Source organism: Ictidomys tridecemlineatus, chromosome 9, assembly GCF_052094955.1.
Source record: "Ictidomys tridecemlineatus isolate mIctTri1 chromosome 9, mIctTri1.hap1, whole genome shotgun sequence".
NCBI lineage: Eukaryota > Metazoa > Chordata > Mammalia > Rodentia > Sciuridae > Ictidomys > Ictidomys tridecemlineatus.
In genome coordinates this window covers 50,936,520-50,964,114 of record NC_135485.1, presented here as the reverse complement: position 1 = coordinate 50,964,114, position 27,595 = coordinate 50,936,520, and the positions used below count along the sequence as shown (strand labels likewise).

The following is a 27,595-nucleotide window of genomic DNA, read 5'->3' as shown; positions in this document are numbered from 1 at the left end:
TAAAATGAAAAAATACATAAATTAAAATCAAATTTTTTATTCCATATCTTACTGTTAATAATTTTATGTTTCTTCTACATATTTTGCTGTATACACCTATATAGTTTTATTATTTATAAAGACTGGGATGTAGAATAACATAAGTTCTGCCATATTTTTCACTAAATGTACCATTGTCCTTTTATGTTAACACATGTAGATTTACCTTCATCAATTTAATGACCACACTGTTTACCTTTCTGTCTTGATTAAAAGTTATTATGGAACAAATTAAACTTGCTTATACCATACAATTCTACATAACAATCATGTATTTTTAGTAATTTTATCATATTCCCTACAAGCATAAATTCACACTCCTCATCTGGCATGCACTGATATTAGTGGAGAAGCACTTTCCTCCCTCTAATCCCTCCAAAGTTTTGCTTACGTCTGTTATATGCATCTCCTTTCTTCTGCAACAGATGAACAGCAAGCATTCAGAGAAGAAGAGACAGGAATCAGTTTGGGAGCTTCTTAAGCACAATTGTGCAGAAAAGAATAAACTCCTTATGGAGAAGTATTTTTATATTACAGTAATTGCCATTCTAGGAACAGGTGTTTGGAGCCCCACTCAAGGGAGAACTGGAGCTGGTAGAAGTAGAAGAGGGGAAGATGAAGTTTCCCTGGCTACAGCCCCATGGGACAATCACAGGAACAAGGGAGGTGATCAAGTAGAGTCCCTGGAGCCTACTGCTACCCCCCAGTGCCTTCAGCAGGGACAGAGTCCTACAGAGATGATGACACACACCATTAGCTTATGTGACAACGTTCACTATTCAATGTTCAGACACAGCCAGGATGTAATGACACCAGTATTATAATATCATCATTCCTGGTTTTATATCAGCAGATAAAGAGTTTGATGATAAACCAACTATTATAACCCAAGAATCTTCTTGATATCGGTAAGCAAAAATTATCTCTTGTGAAATGCTTTATAGTTTGCAAGAAGTTTACACATTCATGAGCTCATTTGAGGTCCCATTGTGTGTTTCTTTGGTTTTTTAATATTTTTAGTTATAGATGGACACAATACCTTTACTTTATTCATTTATTTTATGTGGTGCCGAGGAATGAACCCAATGCCTCACATATGTGAGGCAAGCGCTCCACCACTGAGCCACAACCCCCAGCCCCACCAAGTTTTAAACAGAACAGGTATCCTGCACCTTATAGGTGGAGAAACCTAGCTCAGAACTTAAATGATCTATCCAAGTCACAGAGTTGGTAATGGAAGGGCTGGACTTAACAGCCTTCTTTGTTCTGGTTCAACACCCAATACTCCTCCAGGAAAACAATATATTTCCCTTTAGTCCCCAGGAACCAGACAGGTAACAAACTTAAAAAAAAGAAAAAAAAAGCACGTGCAAAACACCTCAGGAAATTTTAAAATAACACTATTATAGCCAAACTCCTTAGTCAGCTCTGATTTATTATTTTTTCTCTGCTGTTGAATTTGCTTACCAACTATTATAATCCAAAGTAAGAGCAACTTCATCATTCACAAAAACAAATAAACCAGGTTACTCAACGTGTTTCAATAACATGTTTCAGAGGCAGAATAAATGGGAGAGGTGGAAGAAATATCATGCAGAAAGTATTTCCTGTAGTATCACTGAGGCTTGGAGATAAATATTAACTCAAAAACTCAGGAGGTTTTGAAAAGGGCAATCTCTTATGTGTATCCTCAGAGTTTGGATTTGGAATAAAACAGAAAATTATAAGGAGAATGGAATTAGAAACTCTATCTAGAACTTGTGTGATTTGAACTGCAATGTATCTCACAGGCTATTTGACATTCTAGAGTGCTAGAAATAGGCTTAAAAGATGTAGTTCCTATACAATTTAGCTCCATAGCTTGTCCATAGCTAGTCCATAGCTAGCTTTACAAGTATTAGCTATCACATAACACTTTCTACAGGCCAGAAACTATCACAGACACCTCATATATACAGTACTTTCATCTAATTCTTATCATAATCCTATGAAGTAGGTACTGTTACTATGGTCTTCATTTTTTTGGAAGAAGAAACTGAGGCACAGAGAAGTCAAATTACTTGCATAGGGCCAGCTGTCAGAGCCAAGACTGGCTTCAGCATCTGGGACCAGGGTTTGTTCTAAACCCTATACTGCCACCTGAATGTTCTTTATTCCTCAGATATATCTGTTCTGCCTAAAGAGTGTATGTGGGCTTCCTTGTACCGTCTGTAATCCACCATTTACTTTCTTCCTCAGGCCACCCGTGACGAGGGCCAGGAAAGCACGGCGCGTGGAGCCCTGGGTTGTTGGCCTCATCACCTTTTTATCCTTGATTGTCCTAGCAGTGTGCATTGGACTCACTGTTCATTATGTGAGATACAGTAAGTATGAGCTGCCCTAGAATCATGTGATTTACCCCAAGCATTTCCTCATGTACCTTCCTGTTTTGTTTTGCCTGGGGCTTGTTCATTCATTGCTGTGACTCATTTGCATAACCCAGACACATCTTTACCTGCTTCCTTGTCCTTCACTTCCATCCACAAACCAAGGAGGGGTTTTCTTTCTCTCTTTGATATAGCAATACTTCCTGATGGGACTAGCATGCTAGTTTTCGTGTTAATTAATAAGTGATAATCAAGTCTTAAAGAGAAAAACCACAGGTTAGCTCGATTCATTGTCTTGTTTGAGAAAAGTAACTTAATTTAACTGAAGTCTTGACATCCCTATAAATTAATTACACAATAAAGATTATAAAGAAGTAGGCTCTATTCTGTACTAACAAATTGGAAAGATCCCCATAGTTGTGTGATGTTGAATAAGTGCCTATTTCTTTTATTTAAAATCTTATCCTCAGCTATAGTGTGATTAAAGAAGACAGGATATGCTGAGGTTAATTTTAAGAGGTTCACTCTGCGGTTACCAGATATCTCACTGCCAGATGAACTGCTAGTTGCTATGTTATTAGAAAGGTCTCCAGGGTACTGTAGAACAATTCTTCCAGGGTCTAACAATCCTTCTGAAGTTTCCTTCTATCCTGTCTTGGGTTTTAATTAGTTGACTCAACTATGACCTCTTAGTTTAATATCTCCCTCTGTGATTAGATTATTCTTTGATATTCAAGGCCTTGAAATCATGAAAGTTAATCACTTGATTCTAATTTAATTGGGAATTTGTTAAAGGTGGTTTCCTATAAAGAAATAGAATGATTCGTAATCTGGTCATCTTCCTCCATTACCCACACATGTCCAACCTCATCTTCCAAAGCGAAGTAGACCAATTCTGGTCAGTTTAAAAAAAAATATTTAAAACTGTGTGTGTGTGTGTGTGTGTGTGTGTGTGTGTGTGTGTGTGTGTGTGTGTAGAATTTGCCCACATGCAAGTCTTTAAATTAAGGGTATTTTCATTTGAGAACAGAGATTTCTCTGATAAATGCTTTTAATAAAAATGTATTACTGATTACAATTCTTTAGTTCTGTTATGAATTTATCAAGTCCCATTATGTCGTGAGGATTGTGACTTCTTCCCATGGATGCCTAAGACTATGGCTTATTCACTTTTATATTTCCAGAACTTCACAGAATTCCAGCACCTATTAGTTACTTTATAACTAATTTGAATATTGAGTGGTGAAAATTAATGAATCATATCTATGATTTTTTTTTTTTTTTTGGATTCTCTGACTTCACATGAAGTTCCTAGTAATGCCAGGGGCCTGATCACTTTCATGAGAGAAAATGTTATTTGCTACTTCTCCTTTGCCTGTTCTCAAGCCAAGTTTTATAATATTGTATGTCTTATTCATATATATACTGTGAAGAACTGGCACTATTCTTCTAGTTACCAATTCCTGAATCCCATTGTTGAGATGAGCAGTTTGGAAATATGGAACCCACAGCTTCCACAGCCCACACAGTACACCTGAATAAACAATGATTATTATGAGGTGTGTAACTGCCGTTTTTGTGCCCTGCCCTCTTGGCAGATATAAACTAACAACAAAGTACATATAAATAACCAAATAAAAAACATTTGTTGCAGAAATAGATATTGATAAAGGTAATCAGATTAGAAAAAGTATCATTTGAACCTTACTTCACAAAGTTCAGGATATCTTAGATTTGTGTGTGCGGTCTGTGTCTTAGGGTTTCCACTTCTGCACCTTTTTGATTTTTTTTTTTTTTTTGGTGTGTGTGTCTGTGTGTGGTGCTGGGGATTGAACCCACGACTTTGTGCTTGTGAGAGCTATATCCCCAGCCCTACCTTTATAATTTGAATGTCAGATGGTGAATCTGTTAATGAGTGATATCCCTGCAAATTATTGAATCACAAACCTGTTAGAAAATTATCAACAAACTCAACAGTTGTCCAGATTTTTCTTACTTGTCTGTTAATATTCCAGATCATAGTTTTCAATATCTAGATATACCATATAATTCTGAAAACTGTAAATATGTTTTAAAACTTACTGGCCTGTTTACAGAGCAAAGTAAACTATTTGTTATAGATAAGGTGTTCATGTGGCTGTGACTGAAGCATACAAAATTACTGATATTTGCTATGCAAATGACAATTTCAAAGGATTCAACCAAACAATTCAAAGAATCCAGGTCTAAGGATATAGATTAGGTCTAAGGATAAGGTCTATTAGCTTCTGCTCTGGAACCTTACTATTTAATGTGTAATTAAGTCCTAGCTGCATTGGCATCACCTGGGAGCATGCTAAAAAATATAAAATCTGTGTCCAATGTTAGACCTAATGTGCCAGAATCTTCATTTTGATCAGGATCCCCAGGTGGTTCTTTTTTATATTATAGTTTGAGAAGCAACATTCTAGAACAATGAATGTAGTTACACAGAAAGTTATAGCTAACCATGAGACAGATGTAAAAAATGCAAATATGATAAAACATATTATTTTCATTAAATTATAAACTTTACTTGAAATGTATATGTATATTGCCAGGGACCTGCCTGCATTTCATGTCACACTGGCCGTTCAAAGTTATTCAGGGAGAGGGAAGAGAGGAAGGATAAGGAAGGGCAAAAACTCCCTCCTTCCTCATGTAGGTTGCTGGTGCTCAGGAGACCTTGAACTTGAATATCTCTAACCTCCCACCCTCATCCTTACATCTCCAGCTATTCCCCAGGCCTTGACAGAGTCTGACGAACAACTTCCTTCTCAGAACCCCCAAAACCTTTGGATGGGCAAGATCTGGGATTCTTTTGAAATTTACCAAAGTTTACCAATAGTTTTTTGAATGAAATTTACAATTAAAAACCCATAGTTTCCATGAAAGACAATGTTTTGTTTTGTTTTTTTCCCCACTTCAAGAAGCAGTATTGCAAAAGAAGTCTGTGCTTTAGGAGCTAAGTCTCAGCTTGAAATTCAATTCTCTTCTCTGGCTATGTCACATCAGGGTTGGGCAAATTATTTATATTTCTCAGACCGGAACCCTCTAAGTGTTGATAATTCTGCTTCCTCATGTTGGGTGTTATTGTAAATTAAATGTGATATATGAAGATGCCTGAGCCACTGGTATTCATTTGTTTGTGTGCTCTTCCTCTGTGGTTTAAATAAAGAGGAAAAGAATGGGAAAGAACCTAGAAGAAGAGAGAGACTGAAAGTGGATGAGGCATAGTCTCTTATAATGAGCATACACAACTGTCTTGCTCATTACTGTATTCCTGATGTTTAGCACAGTGTCTCTCACAGAAAAGCAGTTGGCATATATATTCATCAAACGAGTGGGATGAGTTACTGAAGGCTCTGTGCTTGCATCACGTTTAGGAGGGTAGAGAAAAAGCTATGCCGCATTAACCCTTCAGTAGGTCAAAAGTGTGGGCTGCTTAAATTGGATACAAAAATGGAGACAGTAGCTAAGATGACAAGACACCTGCAGGTGGTAGAGAAAATAAATGGAGGGACAAGGGTCCCAGGTGAAACTAAATATTGTCTTCGGAATGTTATGAAAGTTGGCAGTTCTAGCTCCCTAAAGTGAATCCCTAGCACTTTAATTCCTATCCTCATTTTGCTTTTTAGCTAAAAATAAATTTTCTCACACAGCGTCCAGAATTGATGTGTAGTTTACTGAATTGTTGTGGGTGGGGGACGGGGGGATAGTCTACTTTTGGAATATAGAAAGGCATTCAATCTTGGGAAGCTTCTGAATCTATGCTTGTTTGTGTGCTCAGGTGGCCTATTCAGGAATGGAGAATACATGAGTAATCAGTCCCATAAGGCCAATGTGGTATTGCTACAATGCTCCAGGAACACCAGGTGTTCCTTACAGCTTTTGCACTCTAACTCATATGATGACAAATGTTCTCATCTTCTGAGATAAGCCCGGGACAAGATGATGAAGAGGATGACCTGGGTTAGAGCATTCCTCCCTGTCTAGTCTTTCTAGCAACCACCAAATGGGATAATAATGGTGTTTAACACACATCTGATAAAAATTATGATGGATTTCTGTCTCTTTCTTTGTAGATCAAAGGAAGACCTACAATTACTATAGCATATTGCCATTCACCAGTGACAAACTGTATAATGAGTTTGGAAGAGAAGCTTCTAAAAATTTCACAGAAATGAGTCAAAGAATTGAATCAATGGTAAGCAATTTTTTTCCTCTACTTTTAGGACCTTTGCTGTCACTCTTTATTGTACATTTTAGTATCCTACCTTCTAACATATCCATTCAATTGATTCTTGCATACCTTTCAAAATGGTAAGAGGCATATCTAAGGCATACGACAGAAAACCTCAGAAGAGTATGTCTTCAAAGGCTGAACCAAGTGAACATCAGCCATTCATGTGTCCTTCCTACTCACCATTCCTTAATCAGCGTAATATTCTCCTTCAGCAGAGTCCAGAAACTCTGGGACAGTGAAGGTGATTCAAATGCTTTGTTGCACCCTAGATTTCCTAAAGAATCTTTCCAAAAGATTGCCAAGATTGAAACTATTTGGCTGCATACATGAATAGCATTTTAGCTTTTAAATCTACCTAACTTTGAACTTGCTTTTGGTATACAAATTTACAGGAAATCCACAAATCAGCCAAATCTCTGTCTGTAAGGTATCAACGTTATTTTGAGGGCTTAATCAAATATTTAAGAAACTAGAAAATTTTTGCAGAATGGGCTAAAAGAACAAGGGCTTGAGTAATGAATTCTCATCACTATCAGATAACTTAAAGAATAATTTGGATTTTTCTTGATAGTCTGTGAGGTATGATGTGATGGAAAAAAAATCCTGAATTAGGAATTGGGACATCTAATTCTAATACCATCTGTGAAGTGTCATTTGGCATATCACTTTGGCTTTCTGGATAAACTTCCTTATATGAAAATTTCAGTGTTAAATTACATAATTTCCAAATTGTCTTCCATTTCCAATATCCCGAATAAGAACAGAATGGAAGTGATCTATATTAGTCTGTTTTCTTTGCTATAATGAAATACCCAAGACAAGTTACTTCATAAAGAAAAGAGACTTATTTGGGTTCATAATTCTGGAGGTGTAAAGTCCAGCTTTCTTGCTGATGGAGTTCTAAGGTAGTCCAGGGTATCACATAGCAAGAGACAGGGAACATGTATGTGTATGTGAGTTTTCAGTGCCCCCCCTTGAAGTACTGGGGATTGAAGCTGGGGGGGTGGGTACTCTGCCACTGGACTATATTCCCAGCCCTTTTTATTTTTTATTTCGAGACAGCATCTTACTAAATTGCCCAGGCTGCTCTTGAACTTTTGATCCTCCTATATCAGCCTTCCTGTGTATCTGGGATTACAGGCATACCTCACCTTTTCTCTCTTCTTCTGTAGTCACCAGGATTCCATCATGGGGCTCCACTAAAATGACTTTATCTAATCCTAATTGCCTCCCAAATGTCCACTGCTAAATATTAGAGTGAGCTTGAATTTCCACTCCTGTAATGCTTCACAATGGGGATTAAATTTCAAATCAGGAAGATACTCAAGTCATATCCAGATCATAGCTGGACCACACACTCTTCCTATCTCCAGAAATATAGCAGACTGGAAGCCAGAACATTTAGATACCTTGCTGAGAAGGGGGTCAATCCTGGTTATATTTGCAAACAGTCAATTAGAGGAATGTATAAAGTTCTTCTCTAAGGCCAATTACGGATATAAAGTAAAGTCAAGAAGTCAAGAAAAGATGTAACTATTTCCCTGTTCTCTGTGCCATTTGCCAAAATCCAGATCCAAATTGATATATAAATCTAAAAGAATATAGGCAGGACTCTAATATCTTCAAAACTAATAATAGCTTTGAAATTACTTGATAAATATAAGTAAAGTAAATAAATATTCACAGAACTTATTTGTACTGATTTGTCTCATAACTATAGAAACTGTCCTACTTAGGATTCTATGAAATATAAGAAAGAATAAAAAGGCTCATTGCTCTATCAATTAATCACCAGCTTGGAACATCTGTACGTAGTAAATATTCACACAATGGAAACAAGAAACACTTGAAGTATTTACCTACATATAGTCCAAATTTAAAAAATTAAAGTTAAGTGTGGTGACATGAGCCTGTAATCCCCAGTGCCTTGGAAGGTTGAGATGGGAACATCACAAATTCAAGGACACCTCAGTAAGTAAGCAAGAACCTGTCTCAAAATAAATATTTTTTGGAAATGTAAAAAGGGCTAGGTATTTAGCTCAGTGGTAGAGTACCTGCTTAGCATGTGCAAGGCTCTGGGTTCAACCTCCAGAACTGCGATTAAAAAAAAAAAAAATCTCTAGAAATCTCATTTGTTTGTAGTTAGTAAGAAACATCGCCACAATAAATTCTTTCATCTTATTAGAATAAGCTTCTCAGACCACAGATGTGTGTGTGATATACATTCTAGTTCACATGGGCCTTTTTAAGAGCACTTCAAATGCTTGAGCTGGTCACACATTATGCCAGGATACTTGGCAACTTTTTCACCAGGTTGAAAAAGTTGACAGAATTATTTCATTTCCTTTGTAGACCTACAGCAGTTCTTATATCAGAGTATAAATACTTTTACTTTTCATGAAAAAAAAATGTCCATTTTTCTCTGATGTCTTTCTGAGTACTACAGCAGATGTCACTTGTGACCTCACTGGTTCCCCACCTCCTATCATTCTCAAAGCAGAGTTCAGTTGAAATCTCTGGGATGAATACCAAGAAAGGTTCCTCAAGTTCAGCTCATTGCGAAATGTCAGTCACTGTCTTTCATTTTACATTTTTTTTAATGTTCCCTAGAGCTTTGAATTAAGTTATGGAATTTTTAAAAAAATTATACTTGCTAACACATTTTAAATACTTTTTTGAACAGGTGAAAAATGCATTTTATCAATCTCCATTAAGGGGAGAACTTATCAAGTCTCACATTATCAAGTTCAGGTATGCTGACTTCTGAATTTAATTTAAAGCTGAAACTGTTAGCCGGGTCTGCAATAAATATGTTTTAAAGTATTAGTAGTATGATGTAATTGCATTTAGCAAACACTTTTTGGCACCTATTCTGTGTGAGTCATGGTTCATAATGCCCCTTACTCATTCTCTGTATCTAAAAGCTAGCATTTGCAAAATGTTTACAAAGGGACAGAGTTGTCATCCATGCCTCTGTTCCAAACTTGTTTTTTTGGAAACTATTACTAGCACAATTGGGAACCTAACACACATGCTTTGGTTTAACAGTAGTGCTCTATGTGAAAGGTGTGGTAAATAAGATTTGTCTTCAGCTCTTGATTCTCTTCCTTATCAATTTTATTTATTTTTGTGTGTTTTACCTCTGTATGCTTCAAGTAGTTAGCTAATCTACTATCAATAAAGTTCAGAACATAACATTTTAAACAATGTATTGCTATATGAGGATTTTAAATAATATATTCTCTCAATACAAATTATTTTTAATTTTCAAAAAATAGAATAAGAACTATTTGCAGGGCTGGGGTTGTGGCTCAGTGGTAAAACACTTGCCTAGCACGTGCAAGGACCTGGGTTAGATCCTCAGCACTACATGAAAATAAATAAATAAAATAAAGGTATTGTGTCCAACTACAACTAAAAAATTAATATTAAAAAAAGAGAACTATTTCCAGTATTATGCCAACAACAAAACTCTAAGAGTTACTTCCTAGCTCACATCTCTCAGGTACTACTTTGACAACTTCTTCCTGAAAATCCTCTACTTTCTGGTGTTCAGACAAAATCTGTTGTTGGACCTGCCTCTATTTCTCTGATCCTTAAATTTTTATAGACTCAAAGAAACCTCATTCACCCACATGGCTTCATATACTGTTGGAATCCAAGTTTCTATCTCCATTCTGAACCACTTTCTCACTATCTATAACTACATGCCTGTGCATGCACAATCAGTTTTAGAGATGTTAAGATTCAAAAGCAACATATAAGCCTGAAAAATAGTCTGACCTGGGGGAGGAAAGGAATCTAAGCCAAAAATATACGTTTGCTTATTATAAACTCAAAATATTGGAAATCATATGTGTAAATTTGTTAAAGAAAATAGGAATGATAAAGAAAACTTGAAAGATACGATATTTATGGGAATGGGAGAAAAATAGGAACTTTGGAAATAGAAAAGGACCAGGAAAAAAGAAAAATTCTGAAAGAGGCTCCACTGGTACTAAAAATAAAAAGCTTCAAGATGAGAATGGTGGACTTCAACAAATACTCCTGAGACAAATTATACATGCTGAAAAGAATCTGCTGGAGGTGTTTATTAGGAAGATGTTAGTGTTCCAACAGAAAAACAGTTCAGTGGAAATGAGGGCAAGAAGCAGACTTTTAAAAGTGTGCTGTGATAATACAGGAGAGAGATAAACTGAATAATAGGCAGGAAAGATTTTGTTTGTTTGTTTTTCTTATCACCCAGCCAGAACAGTATTCGTTTAAGAAAAAGAAACAATAGGGTTGGTGAGGCAGAAAGGGCTTATGAACCTTACGTTCTTTCAGACTACAAAAGTAATATGAAATTATATAAAATCCCAAACAGCACAGTATTTTAATAGAAAATGACAGGCTCCTGTTCAACTAGTCCACTCCCAGAAATAACACATGTTCAACAATTTATTGCCAACATCATTCCAATGACTGTATATAAATCTTTTTATTCTTTAACTGACCATATAATATTTCACTACAAGTGTAGGACAGTGTTAATTTAGCCAATGCCCTATTTATGGACATTTGTTACTTATTTTTGTTTTAAAAACAAGATTATAATGAACGTATTTATACTCATAGTCGTGCACATGTAATAGTATATTTGAATATTTAACTTCCAAATGCTGTCATTTTAATATATTTAAAAATATATTAAACAAAAATGACTTCTAGAATAGGATTCTCATTTATACTTATATTCCCTTTTGCAGTTTATGAAAGTAAGAGTTGATGCAGTATGTAGTGAGGAGTAAGATTCTTTGGAAACTGTGAAAAGGACAGGTCATAAAATGCGGTTACATGAAGCCATACAGCATGGTGAAGCTTTCCAGAAAACTTAGGATTTAGAGTTGTGTAGGAGAGCCTGAGTTTGCTTAGGAGAGGTGGACAGATTTAAGTCACAGGAATTAAATCTGAAAGCCAACAATATAGCTGATTTCATATTTACCACACATTCTATTTGGTAATTTTGAATGGTTGATGAGAAACATGTCTTTTTATGTTAATAGATATATATTTAACTAGACCCTTTGGTCATAAGGGATACCATGAGCATACTACCTTACCATCAGGGTGGCTGAAATGGCTTCTATACAAAATAAACAACAAGAATATAGAAAGAAATATTTATGGACTGCATTTGTGTGTGTGTGTGTGTGTGTGTGTGTGTGTTTCAACTGAATGATGAGAAAAGCAGGTTGTGATAGTATCATAAATCAATGACTCTCTCTTTCCCTCCCTCCCTGCATCCCTCCCTTCCTTCTGTTATTTTCTTCCTTTCTTTATATTTTTGGTCCACAGTCAAGAGTCAGATGGAGTTTTGGCCCATATGCTGCTGATTTTTAGATTTCCCTCTACTGAGGATCCTGAAACCATAAATAATATTATTGAAAATGTTCTACATGAAAAGCTACAAAATGTTGCAGGACCCCCTAATGTCGACCCTGAATCAGTTGAAATTAAAAGTAAGTTGATTTCTATTATTTTGTTTATTTGTTACATAGAACAATTCCATGTTAGACTTGAGCACTCATTTTTAGTTTTTTTTTTTTTTTTTTTTAAGATGTCCTAAAAAACATGGTAGGGTCTTGCTACCAACAGGATTTTGATTTGAAACTAAATTAGAACTTAACATATTTTAATATTTTAAAAGCATGTTAAATGTATGTTTCCATGAAAGCTGGTCCTTAAATCTTATGCAGTTTCTTCTATATTGGGCCTTATACTTTGGTTATAGAGTCTGATTATAAATAGTGGCTTTGTATATACCTTTTCTTTTTTCCTCTTTTATCCATTTTATGTTCTGGAGTAGTGTTTGGAAAGGTTCATGCCATCCATATATTTTCTTTCAAATGTTATTAATATACCATCTTATAGCTTCTTTCCTTAGACACTAACAATGAAAAATTATAACTCCATGCTTAATTTTGTTATATCTTACAATTAAGACTTTGAAATCTACTGTGCATTTTATGTTGATCAAACATTTTAATTTAGACTTCATATTTCAGGAACTCACTGGTCACATGTGGTTTGTGGATATAGTAATGAACATGGTAGCACTTGAGACTAGAGAATAGGGAACAAGTAGAGAGAATGAATATAGAGTGCTAACATAAACGCTGATAGATTTAAGTCACCATAGTAGCTTAAGAAGGAGGCACAGCGGTAGTAGGATGAGCTACATAATTTGTGTGTTCCAGTGCAAAATAAAAATGCCAGGCCTTTTTTCAAAAAGCAAAAAAAGTGCTGTTAATATAATAAAATATAAGATTTTTCTTATAACTATGGCCTCTTTCTTTACTTTTTATAGTATTTTTTACTTACTAATAATTAATATTATTCTAAATGAAAAAAATAAATTTTTAAATTGCAAGTATGAATTTTACCCTTCATCTTATATAATGTAATGTCAATTTTATTTTTTGGTAGAGGGGATTGAACCCAGGGGTAACTTTACCACTGACCTACATCCCAAGTCCTTTTAAATTTTTATTTTGAGACAAAGTCTTGCTAAGTTGCTGAGGTTCTCAGTAAGTTTCCATGGCTGGCTTTGAACTTGCTTCATCAGCCTCTAGAGAGGCTGGAGTTACAGGTGTGCACCACTGAGCCCTGTGCAATGTTGATTTTAAATGTAATTGTAAGCACATTTAACATGTATGTAGATTCATCAGAATTATGCAGCTTTATTTCATATCTGTTGAGCCAAAAACCACAATGTATTTATAAACATAATATTTGAAAAAAACTTGTGTCTATACTGAACAATTACTGACTGTTTTGTTATTATTCCCTGAATAGCACAGTATAACAATTATTTATGTAGTTTTTATATTAGGTATTGTAAATACCCTAGAGAAGATTTAAAGTATATAAGAGGGTGTGTGTGTATTTTATGTAAGAGACTTGAGCATCAGTGAATTTTGATACCTGCAGGGGTGTCTTGGAACTAATTCCTTATAGATATAGAAGGAACTACATTTCATGATTCATTCATGCAAGTATAATCAGCCTTCCATATCTACAGATTCATATCCATAGATTTAAACAACATTAATATGTTTGGAAATGCTTGGAATATCCTTTTAGGCTCCTGTTACTTTTGTGTGTGAGTCAATGGCTTTTGTGAAAATAATGATGTGAATAGAAAGGAAAATAAGATAAAATCTGGAGTTCCTCTTCTCTTCAGTCCTTCCTCATCCATTAGCGAGCTGAAGGCAGGTTCCCAAGACTGTCAGTGTCCCAGTTCTTAGTGATATTCATGACACACTTATCTTGTATATAACTGCTTTGAGTCTTGCTGAACTCCCACCCATCATGGCCCCACCAGAGTTCTGATTTCATAGGGCATTGTGAGTAATATATGCAAATGGAATGGCAAGAATCCATGGACACACAAATTGTGTGTATCTCCTCTGCTCACAATATGCTCCGTTATCCTGTTTGATTTCACTTTCAAAACACAGTTGCAGGAAAAATTATTAAGAATTCCAGGTCAGCAACAGCAAAGCATTAAACCAAGAACCAAGCTGAGGGCGGGATACAGTGCAGCAGCACAAGTCACGCATCTGTGAGACCTGCCTTGTCAGCAGTAGCAATATACAAAGCCAGACAGAGATTTCCCTCAGAGGAGCTTGGGATGGAGAAGAACAGGTTATTTGAATGAGATTGGAGACGGTTCCCTTAATAATAACTGAGGCTAAATGGTCAATCCTTTCTTATATTCATCATTTTCTCTACATATAACTAAATGGAGAAAGTCAGAGAGAAGGATTTCTAGAATACAAATTTCCAAAAAACCAATAATAACCAAGACTAAAAGAAAAATGAATAGGTTAATATATTTGCATTTAGAATATCCTATCCTGACATGTTTACAGAGAATAGTTTTGGTTATTGGAAATCTATTAAGTCAGGAAATGTGAAATTTAGAGTATCATGTATTTGTTGTGATGTAGGACAGATGAGGCAGGACACCAAGGGATAGAAGGAATCAGGTTCATTGGCTGCAGTCAGGCTCAAAAAGGGAGCTTTCTGCCTTCATCAAATTATCCCTCTGAACCCCAAGTTCAGAAAGTGTTAGAACTTTATACCCAGTGTTTAAGGAGAGGGACGCAGAGGCTCACAATCTGTACAAGTATACATAAAAGCAGCCTTTTCACTGTTCTGGGCATGCAATTCAGGCCAAAGACACTCTCTGTGAAAATCAGTGTCTGGGAAAGGGAGAGTCCTCCTCCCCCTTTTTCCCACCAGCTGGCTCTGCAGGACCTGACCATAGTCCTTTGAGAGACAAAAGCCCTTGTAAAGGCTCTAGACCCAGGCAGCAGGCCTTGAGTCCCTTATCGAACTCTGGCTCTACAAACACACCCTCCAACTGAAAACTCTGTTGTAGAAATTCTTGCTGATAGTCTAAGAACAATTATGCTAAACAGAATTTTTTGAGGGTTTCTGGAGAAGCTTAGTTACGGCAGGGTTCTTCTGGGTGGGGGACTCTGGCCTGCTTCAGTTGGTTGGGTTAGCATTTGCATAGGGTTAGGTCCTGACAGCTGAGAGGTCAACAAGGTATGAAGTCATTGGCTTGAATTGAATGACAATTTGAGGGCAGACTATCTTTGTAAAGATATTTGTATCTTTCTTCTGAAGAAAGAGACTTAGAAAAGGATAACGTTCTTAAATGTGATTGTGGGTAATTCATGGAGATACCACTTGGATGTATTATATAAGCGGACTATGCTTTTGAGTTTAGTAAAATAATTTGAAATAATGGTTAGTAAAACTGTTATTTCATTCAGGGACTCAATACTATGGTTTAGATTTGTATTTTCCAAACAGGGGCTGTGAACTACCTGGATCTTATCTTCTGGCACAAAAATTCATGTTTTTGGACTTCACCACAAAACTACTAAAACAGAATTACTGGGAAGAAAAACAGGAATCTATGTTATAAATATGCTCCCTATGTGATTGTTATCCAAAATAAAGTTTAAAACACACTGCTTGTCTCTCTTCTAATATCCAAAGCAAAATAATAATAATAATAATAATAATAATAATAATAATAATAATAATAACTATGTTGCTTTCCTTATCACCCAGAGACACTATCTATAATGAAATTTATCAGCCTTTTAGTATTTGAAATGCTCAGAGGAACAGTGCAGTTCTGATGTGTTAACCTTTTTTTATTCACCATTTTTGTGTATTTCAGAAATCAACAAGACAGAAACAGACCACTATCTGAACAATTGTAAGTTTAATCTAAAAATAGTACATATAAATTTAAATTATTTAATATATAAATAATATAAATACATATAGCTATATAACTAGTTTGGTATATTTGATCACATCACTGAATGTCAAAAATTAACATTCTTTATCCTTTACTCTCACTTTGTGTTGCTATTGTAGGGACAGAATAAAGTTTGACTGATTTGAGCACAGCCCAGACTGCTTTACCTTACCTCTCAGGGGCACAAAAGAATAGCAAAATTGGGATCACTCTGGAGAGGATTTACAGGTGCCTGTGGCCATGTATAGTGGAAGTGAATTCTGCAACTATTAAGGAAGAGGCAAAAAATGTTCACTTCTCAATATTCTATTTACAGAGATCTATAATTTCCTCTCACAAAAATTTTCTAAAGATTATATAAAAGTGATCTGTATATTGGCATTTTTCAGCTAGAAGCAGAGACTGATCACCACTCTACCCTGAATAAAATTTCTTTGATATTATTAATTTTATAATATGGAAATTGCAGGCAATTTACAGGGTTGAGGTTTATTTTGATTAAATTACAGATAGCCCAGACAATATCTTTACCCATATTTTAAAAATGCTGACTCTAATTCTAATCCTTCCCTTCCCTATAGAAGAGAACCCCACCATAATTCAGAGAATATATTTACTAGTTACAAAATTAGCATGTACTATGTTTTTCTTCAAAAAATGAAAGGAAATGTGCTACTCACTAGCTCAGAATGTTGCTTAATTTCTAAAGTTAAATAAACATGGAGCCAAAATATAATTTTCTCATCTAGGTGGAATATATATTCTTGCAATCAATATATATTAGTAGCCTACTATGTGCTGATACTGTTAAACATAGGGATACAAAATGGATAAGATAAAACGTCTGCCTAAAGCAGCTCATACTCTAATGGGTATAGATAGATGCCTGAGCCTGATGCACGAGTACATGATTCTAAAATAACAGTATTCAACAATTTTGTTGCCCTAGATATCATGCCTCATTGTGACATTTTTACCCATATTTTGAAAATGCTGACTCATTCTATACAAGTTCATCTTTACATATGTTCCTTGGAGTCACTGCTGCCCCCACCACCACCTCCAAATATGCAGAGTGCTGCTGACATCTATGATGTATAGGCCAGGGATCCTACTAAACATTCTGTGATGCACAGGACAGACACCCACAACAAAGAATTATATGGTTCAAAATGTCAATGGTTGAGAAACCCTGTAATAAACAATGTTGAGGAATAAAATATATAAAAACATAAGTACATGCATACACACATATAAACACATGATAAGCACACACATAGTGTGTCATTGTTATTTTTGTTATTTTTAATTAAGGAAGCATCAAAGAAGTTATAACTAATCCAGTTTGGAGACATGGAAATTAATAATTATCTTAGGAGAGATTATGGCTAATTTAAATCTTACAAGATGAATAGGAGTTTATTAGAGTTTACAGAAAGATAAGAACATCAGAAAATATTTGATACCATCAGAACACTAAGTACAAGAATTTGGGATGTAGTAATACAATTTGATGCTTAGAACAACTCTAATTAGTTCTTTATCTCCTTTTGGCAGGCTGTGGGACACGAAGGAATAAATCTTCAACAGAAAGTCTCAGGATTGTTGGTGGGACAGAGGTAGAGGAGGGAGAATGGCCGTGGCAAGCCAGCCTTCAGTGGGATGGGACCCATCGCTGTGGAGCGACTTTAATCAATAGTACATGGCTTGTGAGTGCTGCTCACTGCTTTCGAATGTAAGTCCTGAACATTGAAAATGATTGGGGTGAACAAAGGACATTGGGTTTTGCACTTTTTATCTGTGAAATAGCTCATGAATTTTGAGAGAGGTGAGTTTAGTATAAATTAAAAGAAAACATGTTCATCACAAAATGCTGTAAGAATATCACAAAATTTAGTTAAAGGTTTTATGGTCTGTAAATTATTGTAGGTAAATTATCCATCAATAAATATATGATAGTTGGACAAAGAAAGCAAGAACTTTAAAATTATCTATGTACTTTGAACTTGAAGTTAAAGTATAAAAGCTGAGTACTCAACTGAGTAACTTGGTTAGAGATGGAGCTGAGAAGAGTGTAGAATTTAACCCCAGTGGAAAAATTCCATGGACAAAGAAAGATAATTAGGATTGTTCAATTTGAAAGTAGCAAACTAGACAATTGAACACATTAAGTAGCTATATTACAAGGAATGGAAGACTTTTCAATCCAGTGTCAAAATGTTTATAGTATATATAATAGTAATGTTTCATTAAATTATAGTGTGGCCTTCATGGTTTTCAAAGAAACCTCTATGTTTGTGGGCAGAGGACAGGAGGCATAGGAATACATTTAGTTCTGTACAAGATTTCTCTTCAGATGTTCTTTGGAGTCATGAATGCCCCGAAACATCAAGAGGCCCAAGGATCTGAAGTGGGTGACTTGTTATATAACCTAGGAAATGTGCCATGTTGGTTTCCACATTATCTGACCCCCTCAGTCTTATTCTCACATTGGAAAAAGTTTATTTCTGTAGACAGAAGCTATTATTTTAAAAAGCAAGACTGGTATTGAAACTTGCTGGTTAAATTATTAGATTGGTAGTATAGTAAACTGAAGTCTCTTATTTCTTTCTTTCTCCCTAGGTATAAAGACCCATCCAGATGGACTGCTTCATTTGGAGTAACAATACAACCTCCAAAAATGAAAAAAGGCCTCCGGAGAATAATTGTCCATGAAAAATACAAATATCCGTCACATGAATATGATATTTCACTGGCAGAGCTTTCTAGCCCTGTTCCCTACACAAATGCAGTACATAGAATTTGTCTCCCTGATGCAACCCATGAGTTCCACCCAGGGGATGAGATGTTTGTGACAGGATTTGGAGTACTGCAAACTGATGGTGGGCATCTGAACTGAAACTTAATTATGATTAACCTAATTTGGCTTTCAAAGGCATTTAAAGAGCAGCGGTTTTTATGCCAAAAGTAGGTTCATCACTCATACAAACCTGGACTGAGCCAGACTCTGGCATTTCCAAGATGCATAAATCCTTTCTGCCTTAGGTTACTATTAATTGCCTCACTACTGCTACAGTAATGATGCCAGTAAGGTGTCTGAAAGAGCAAGTATATCTCCTAGCTCCTGAATGTTTTACTAGAGAATTAACCACTTAAGAGATTTAAGAACATAAATATTCCCAATTATGAAGATCAGAGAATCATAAAGACACAATATTCCCCAAATGAAAATTTTTTTTCTAATCATAACAATGGAGTGGTACCTAAATTTTCATTTAGACTAGTTTGGAAAAAATTCTGTTCCCAAATATTAGTGCATCTAAAACATATATCCTAAGATTCCATATTACCATCTTATCTAATAATTATGAAAAACTTTCTTTAGGTCTATAAAATCATTGTATATCTACAAATATGTTTTTCCCTTTAGGGTACACTCAAAATCATCTTCGGCAAGTACAGGTCAATCTCATAGACTCAAAAATCTGCAATAAACCTCAGGCTTACAATGGTGTCATAACTTCTACAATGTTATGTGCGGGCTCCTTAAAAGGAAAAAGAGATGCATGTCAGGTAAGTAGTTTTACCTATTAGTATGCTGCATAATTATTTGTTCACGTTTTTTGGAATAGCCATGAATTTTCAGGAAGTTGCAAAGATATTGCAGAGGAGTCACATGCCTCCTTCACCCAGCTTTCCCCAATGGTTACATCTCACCTAACTAGAGTACAGTATAAAACTAAGGAAATCGACACTAGAACAAAGGGTGTGTCTATGTCTGTGGCATCGTGGCACATGTAGAGATTTGTCTAACAGTTAAGACAGGATCTATTTTATCAGCATAAAGATCCACCTTAAGAATAACTCTGCCTCCCCTAACATCTGGCAATTTTTAATTTGTCCCGTATCTCTATAATAAATTTGTAATTTCCAAGAATGTTATGTAAATAAAATCATACGGTTACTTTTTCTGGATTTCTATTTTGATTTGTCTATTAATAATTTTGACTATCTGGAAAATTTTTAGTGGTTCTTCTAAATTATGTGTTTACACTGTGTAAATAGTAGTACACAGTGTACTACTATTGACATCTAATTAGTTTAGTGGAGTATAGAAAACATATTTTCTCCTTAAGTCTCTTTACCTTTCTCTAATTATAACATTAAATATTATTATGTATAAACATTAAAATTTCCTCTCTGTGTTGAGAAACACATCAGAGACTATTTTGCTTCAATTGCTAAAATATGAAAAACTCAAGAGGAGAAGAAAAGTCTACTCATAGTTTTTGTTTTTTCCTCTTCCCTGACTTGCTAAGAGTCCTGGCTTTTTAATTTTGTTTTTTTGTTTGTTTGTTTGTTTTTGGTACTGGGGATCAAACAAAAGGGCTCCTTACTGCTGAGCTACATCCCAGACTTTTTTAATTTTTGAGAAAAGGTCTCACTGAATTGCCAAGGCTGACCTCAAACTTGCAATCCTCCTGTTTTTCAGCCTCTGGGGGGAAAAAAAAAGCCTCTGGGGGGAAAAAAAATAGTCTCCCTTATTTTCTTTTTAATCACTCTGTTAGAAGCCCCCTTTAGCCATTATTTTAGTATAGGTCTGCTGTGACCAATTCTCTTAGATTTTCTTTCTTTCCGAGTCTTCATTTCCCCATCATTTCTTTTTTTTTTTTTATTGGTTGTTCAAATCATTACAAGGCTCTTGACATATCATATTTCAAACATTAGTTTCAAGTGAGTTATGAACTCCCATTTTTACCCCAAATACAGATTGCAGAATCACATCGGTTACACATACACATTTTTACATAATGCCAAACTAGTAACTGTTGTATTCTGCTATCTTTCCTATCCTCTACTATCCCCCCTCCCCCCCATTTCTCTTTTTATCCCGTCTACTGTAATTCGTTTCTCTCCTTGTTTTTTTTTTCCCCCTTTCCCCTCACAACCTCTTATATGTAGTTTTTTATAACAATGAGAGTCTCTTTCCATTTCCATGCAATTCCCCTTTTCTCTCCCTTTCCCTCCCACCTCGTGTCTCTGTTTAATGTTAATATTTTCTTCCTGCTCTTCCTCCCTACTCTATTCTTAGTTGCTCTCATTATATCAAAGAAGACATCTGGTATTTGTTTTTTAGGGATTGGCTAGGTTCACTAAGCATAATCTGTTCTAGTGCCATCCATTTCCCTGCGAATTCCATGATTTTGTCATTTTTTAATGCAGAATAATACTCCATGGTGTATAAATGCCACATTTTTTTAATCCATTCATCCATTGAAGGGCATCTGGGTTGGTTCCACAGTCTAGCTATTGTGAATTGTGCTGCTGTGAACATCGATGTGGCAGTATCCCTGTAGTACGCTCTTTTAAGGTCTTCAGGGAATAGTCCTAGAAGGGCAATAGCTGGATCAAATGTTGGTTCCATTCCCAGCTTTCCCAGGAATCTCCATACTGCTTTCCAAATTGGTCGAACCAATTTGCAGTCCCACCAGCAATGTACAAGAGTACCCTTTTCCCCACATCCTCGCCAGCACTTGTTGTTGTTTGACTTCCTAATGGCTGCCAATCTTACTGGAGTGAGATGGTATCTTAGGGTGGTTTTGATTTGCATTTCTCTGACTGCTAGAGAAGGTGAGCATTTTTTCATGTACTTGTTGATTGATTGTATGTCCTCCTCTGAGAAGTGTCTGTTCAGGTCATTGGCCCATTTGTTGATTGGGTTATTTGTTGTCTTATTGTCTAATTTTTTGAGTTCTTTGTATACTCTGGATATTAGGGCTCTATCTGAAGTGTGAGGGGTAAATATTTGTTCCCATGATGTAGGCTCCCTATTTACTTCTCTTATTGTTTCTCTTGCTGTGAAAAAACTTTTTAGTTTAAGTAAGTCCCATTTGTTGATTCTTGCCATTAACTCTTGTGCTATGGGTGTCCTGTTAAGGAATTTGGAGCCCGACCCCACAATATGTAGATCAGAACCAACTTTTTCTTCTATCATATGCAGAGTCTCTGATTTGATATCCAGGTCCTTGATCCATTTTGAGTTAACTTTTGTGCATGGTGAGAGGAGGGGATTCAGTTTCATTTTGTTGCATATGGATTTCCAGTTTTCCCAACACCATTTGTTGAAGATGCTATCCTTCCTCCATCCCCATCATTTCTTAAGCACAATTTTTCCAGATACAGAATTTGGGATCAAATAATGAAAGATTTATTTGAAAATGCACTCAGTCTTAATTACTTGTGGATTCCATATTTGCAAATGCACCTACTCACTAAAATGTTTTAACCCAAACTCAATACATAAGTCACTTTTATGATCATTCATGAGTATGAATAGAGTAGTAAATATTTGAATACCCAATACGTGTGTTTCCACCGAAGTCAACAAAGGTGAAACTGTGCCTTTTTGTTTCATCTTTCATTCTGTAAAGAAGTATCCTTTTCATGGTCTGTTCAGTGCTACATTTTTTATATTTGCGCTTTTTTCTGGTGATTTTGCTGTTTAAAGTTTAGTACTAAAACGTAGTTTATGAAGATTGTAATGTACCATGTACAGAAAATATAGATTTTAGGTAAGTTCTGTGTAGTCATAACTTATAATACTATTGACTGTGCATTCAGTATTAATGAATCAGCATTATATATAAATAAGGTATCTTAAAACAAAATGCATACAAAACATGGTTATGTATTGATCAGTGGACAAACATGTGACTATAAGTTCCTGGAAAACTAACTCTATATTTCCTCTATTAGCAATGATCAATAGTCAATAATCCATAGGCTGTGATGACTTGATAGAATACAACTACTATGAATAATGAGAATTACCTGTATTTTATTGTCTTTTTTTATCTGTTATAGAATATTGTTTAGATATCATTCTACACCTGCTTTTCTCTTAATGATCTTTATCCTATTTGCTTCTAATTTTATTAGAACTACTACTGAAAATATCTTATATTTCACAGTTATGATCATCATTTAATTTTCTCAGTCTCCATTTATAGTAACTTCCTAAAACTTTTAGAATATATGCGTATCCTTTCAGTTTTCTATAATTTTTATTATGAAAATTTTAAATGTACACACAAAAGTCAAAATAACAAGTTAATAAACCCTATGTACCCATCACTCATGATCAAATTATTTCATCCATACCTACTCTAAAACAATCCTCTCACCTCCCCAAAATCCTAAATCTATTTTGAAGTAAATCACAGATATCACACAATTCCATCTAAAATGTCTTCTAGTCTAAAATGTCATTTTGATAATGTATTAAAATTGAATGTCCTTTCCAAAATTTTGCTAAGTAAAAAAGAAGAACCAAAGTTGGCCTTGTGATTATAATATCTTACTTTCCTATGGCTGAAGAAAACAACATTCTATTTTTTTCTTTCATTTTTACGTCTAGTATTCACAATTTTTCCCACTTGCCTGGTTCTGAATATTTATATAACTCAAAAATCATCAATATCTTTACTTGGGTCTGTTCTTCCTCATCTTAGTGGTGTTTGGCTACCCTTCTTTATTAAGGCATGATACTTTAGGATCCATGATCCTGAAATATGCTGATTTCTTTCTTCTCCTATAACTATTCATCTTTGGTTCCCTCTTTTGGTCCATCTTTATTCCCTCTCTGTAAGCCTAACTATCCTTCAAGATTCAGGACTCAGATTAAAATATATTTTTAAATGTTTTCCTTATTTGCACCCAAAGAAGTCATCTTTTCTTTGAACTCAGTGGCCCCGTTAGTGATTTCCAAATCCACATCGTCAGCATTTAACTGTTGTCCAAATTTAGTCTCACATTTCCACCTAGTTCGAAGCCATTTCCATTTCCATGTTTTAAATTGTTAGTATTAGGTGAAAATTTGTATGTGTGCCAGCTCAAATTCAAGAGGCATCATACAACCAATTTTTCATTTTTAAGTTTCTCACTTTTTCATTATGAGTCACTAGTCTTAGTGTCTTCTTTTGCTCTTTCATGCTTAAGTTCTAGAATATTTTTCCACTTTATAATATAGTTTATTTCTTTCATCTCTCTTCCTTCTATTAATCTATTCTATTTCTTCATTATTTCACATCTCATCTCAATACTACAATTACCTCCTAGTTTAACTTTTTTTTTTAAAGTATTGTAATAGTTTTATTGCAGGGTGAGACTGTATCTGGCTATCTTTAAAATCAATGTTAATGGAATTATGATGTTCTTACAATAAAAGTACCTATTTTAAGTGTACAATCAGATCAGTTTTGATAAATGTACACTTATGTAACCAACTTTACAAGTGAGCTATAGAATATTCACAACATTCTCAAAAGTTCTTCAGTACAACACTGACCCTGACAGTGGTTGACTTCTTTATAAGTTTTTGTTATAATATGTACCTTCCTTAATATACTCCCTATTCTGTTTCTCACTTAACTTTTTACTAAAAATGACAGGATTTATAGGACAGATAAAGTTTGTGAGAAAAAAAAGGACTAGAGATAGATCCTTCAAAGACTTTGCATTTTTGTAACTGGAGAATTAAAAAAAACGTAATAATTGATACCTTGAAAAGTAACTTGGACAGTGTTGACAGACAGAATGACTAGGGGCTGATGGTTGAGCAGAGATGTTAAAAATATACAGAAACAATTCAGTGGAAATACTGGCTCACTGGTCCTGAGGCACTGAATATGGAACTGTAGCCCTGAGCACAGCAGGCTACTAGGACACAAGAACCACACTGATCTGGAGTGTATCTCTTTGGGTAAGGTACACTGGGTACACGTACTCTATATTTTCTTAAAAGAGAGCTCCTAAGGCTTATGTCTGTGTCTTAGCCAAGCTGAGAACTTTTTCCTTTTCTTCTGAACATTTTACTATTACTTTGATTATTCTAGCTCCTCTGTCTAAGGAGAAAACATAAACAATCACAACTTTCATCTTATCTGAATATAACTCCTCTATTCCCTAGTCACATGTCAGCTAACTAGTGTTTATAGAACAGACTCTATTTCTGTGATACAAGCAGAACTCTACCTTATTCATCAGCTTGTACTATTTTTAAATACATAGCTCCCTTCTTTAAAATTACTCCATTTTCAGACCCCTTTATTCCTTTATTTAATTAATTAATTTATTTTTTGGTACCGGGAATTGAACTCAGGGGCACTTGACCTCTGAGCCACATCCCCAGCCCTATTTTGTATTTTATTTAGAGACAGGGTCTCACCAAGTTGCTTAGCACCTCGCTTTTGCTGAGACTGGTTTTAAAATCATGATCTCTCTGCCTCAGCCTCCTGAGCCACAGGGATTACAGTCATGTGCCACCACACCCGGCTTATTTCTATTTCTTAAATTGATTTTGTCTCTGGCATATTGTATTTCTTCCTCCCAATCTTTTCTGCCTGCATAAAGGTTTCAGTTTCAATTATTAAAATTATTTATGTATTTATTGAAACCAGGGACTGAACCCAGGGAGGCTTAACCACTGAGCCACATCCACAACCCTTTATTAATTTTTTTTTTTTATTTTGAGAAAGGATCTCCCCAAATTGTTTAGGGCCTTGTTAAGTTGCTGAGGTTGATTTTGAGCTCATATCCTCCTGAGCCACTAGAATTACAGGCATGTGCCACTGTGCCTTGCTAAAATTATGTATTTTTAAAGTGGCTTTATGTGGTACATCTTAATTTCCAGAAGCATATTCCAGGATCCTTGAAGGCAAAGACCATGTGTTTATACTCTTTATATTTCCTACCACATATGAGGGTAGCAGAAAATACTTATTGGCTAATTGATTTAAAATTGCAAACACACTACTTCAATTTTTAAAATTATTTTAGCTATTATTATTGCTAGAATTTTTAGAGGATAAAAGGAAAGTCACAAGGAAATTAGTATAACCTAGCGGAGAAGCATGTTAGATGAGTTAGATCGCTGTGCTCCCGTTCAAGTTGAGTAATTTACATTTTTTACCTTTGATCTCAGCAAATACTTAATTTTTCTGTGCTTTATTTTCTTTACTGCTTAACTGAAGAAAATGGAAAGTAACTCTATGCTTTGTTGCAAGTATTACACAAAGTGATGAAATAATGATTAATTATTTAAGAGTTTCATACAGTCCTAACTTTATGAATGGGCAATACCTGGAGGCCCAGGATCTTGAAAAATAATCAGCCAATACTTTTTTTTTTATGACCTATGTAAAGAAACAGACTTCCTGGGTTTGTAAGATAGAATCAATTGGTGTTTGTGGTTTTATATATGTGTTTCCTAAGTTCTTCTTTGTGCTGGGGCTAAATATTTTACATTCACCCGCCTTACTTAATTTTCATAAATAACAAATAATAACAATGTAGTATAAATAATATTTTAATAAATAAATAATAAGTAAATCAGAGGTCTATGCCAGCTTGGAAAGCTCAAATTTGCAATTGAAATTCAAGTATCTGACTGGTATCTGCTTTCCTAATCAGTAATTAACTCTCTTCACCCTTTTGTGGGGAGTTAAGCCACATGAATTCATAGGCAACTTGTAGAGGGAGTTATTTTGTCAGATGTTAAAAGTACTATTTTTGAAAGATAGAAAATCTCAGTCTCAATAGTACTGAATCTCCAGGTTAAGTCAATTTCCCATGTATTGGGATTCTTCCTCTGTGTGAATACCTGACATAGGGTGTCACCTCTGTTAGAACACACTGAAGACCTTTGCAAATCGGCACTTTTGTACATTCTAAACTTAGAAAGATAACAAATTCCTCTGTAATGAACTGGATTATGAAATGCTAATCTCTCTCTTTTCCTTTAGGGTGACTCTGGAGGACCATTGGTGAGTTCAGATGCTAGAGATATCTGGTACCTGGCTGGAATAGTAAGCTGGGGAGATGAATGTGGACAACCCAATAAACCTGGTGTTTATACTAGAGTCACTGCCTTCCGGGACTGGATCGCTTCCAAAACTGGTATCTAACAGAGAAAAGTCCAGTGGAATGAAATGTAGTTTTTGTGTATAGACCATTCTTATAGAAATAGAATTATGGAAGCCTTACAAATCATCAGGATCTGACCTGTCTCGCTGAACTGTTCGATGCATATATTTCCTTCCTACCTCTGCTCTACACCTGAGCATCTTGAATTCTACCAGATGGACTCTGCTCGACCTGCATGCATTTGTTTTCTAGGTTTCTGTCATCAAAATTTTGATTTATTACTATGAATCCCTTTTGCATATACACAATCTGAAATAATCCTGTTCATTTCCTCAACTTTTCTCATTGCAAGAAATTCCCACTTTCACTGTATGTGACAAGGAATGGAAGGAAATATGAAAAAGAAAAAAATTATGTATGCAAAAAAAGGGTTTTTTTTCTTTGTGGAATGTGGTAAATGTTCATATTCATTAAGGAAGATCAATCTAACAGAAACAGCAGACTATTCAACATTTAAAGATGGAGAAAGAAAGGAAACTAAGTTAAAGAAATACAGAGAGAAACCAAAAGAGCTTTATTTTTAAACAACCACAAAGATAAAAATGAAAATAATATTTTTTTCTTGTGTCTACAGTAATTACACAAACTTTCTCTAATGTTCTGGACAAGTTAAAG

The 27,595-nt window shown here is 35.1% G+C and overlaps 1 protein-coding gene across 1 annotated transcript; it reads left to right on the top strand.

The window, feature by feature from the left end:
• Positions 1-464: 464 nt before the first annotated feature.
• On the top strand, positions 465-27,145 carry LOC101970079 (transmembrane protease serine 11E). The gene is made up of 10 exons (XM_078020721.1): positions 465-842; positions 2,222-2,402; positions 6,509-6,630; positions 9,353-9,420; positions 12,007-12,170; positions 15,914-15,952; positions 17,555-17,732; positions 18,620-18,879; positions 19,428-19,570; positions 26,800-27,145. The coding sequence occupies exons 1-10, from the start codon at positions 465-467 to the stop codon at positions 26,959-26,961; spliced, it is 1,695 nt and encodes a 564-aa protein (XP_077876847.1). The 3' UTR covers positions 26,962-27,145.
• The last annotated feature ends 450 nt before the right edge of the window (positions 27,146-27,595 follow it).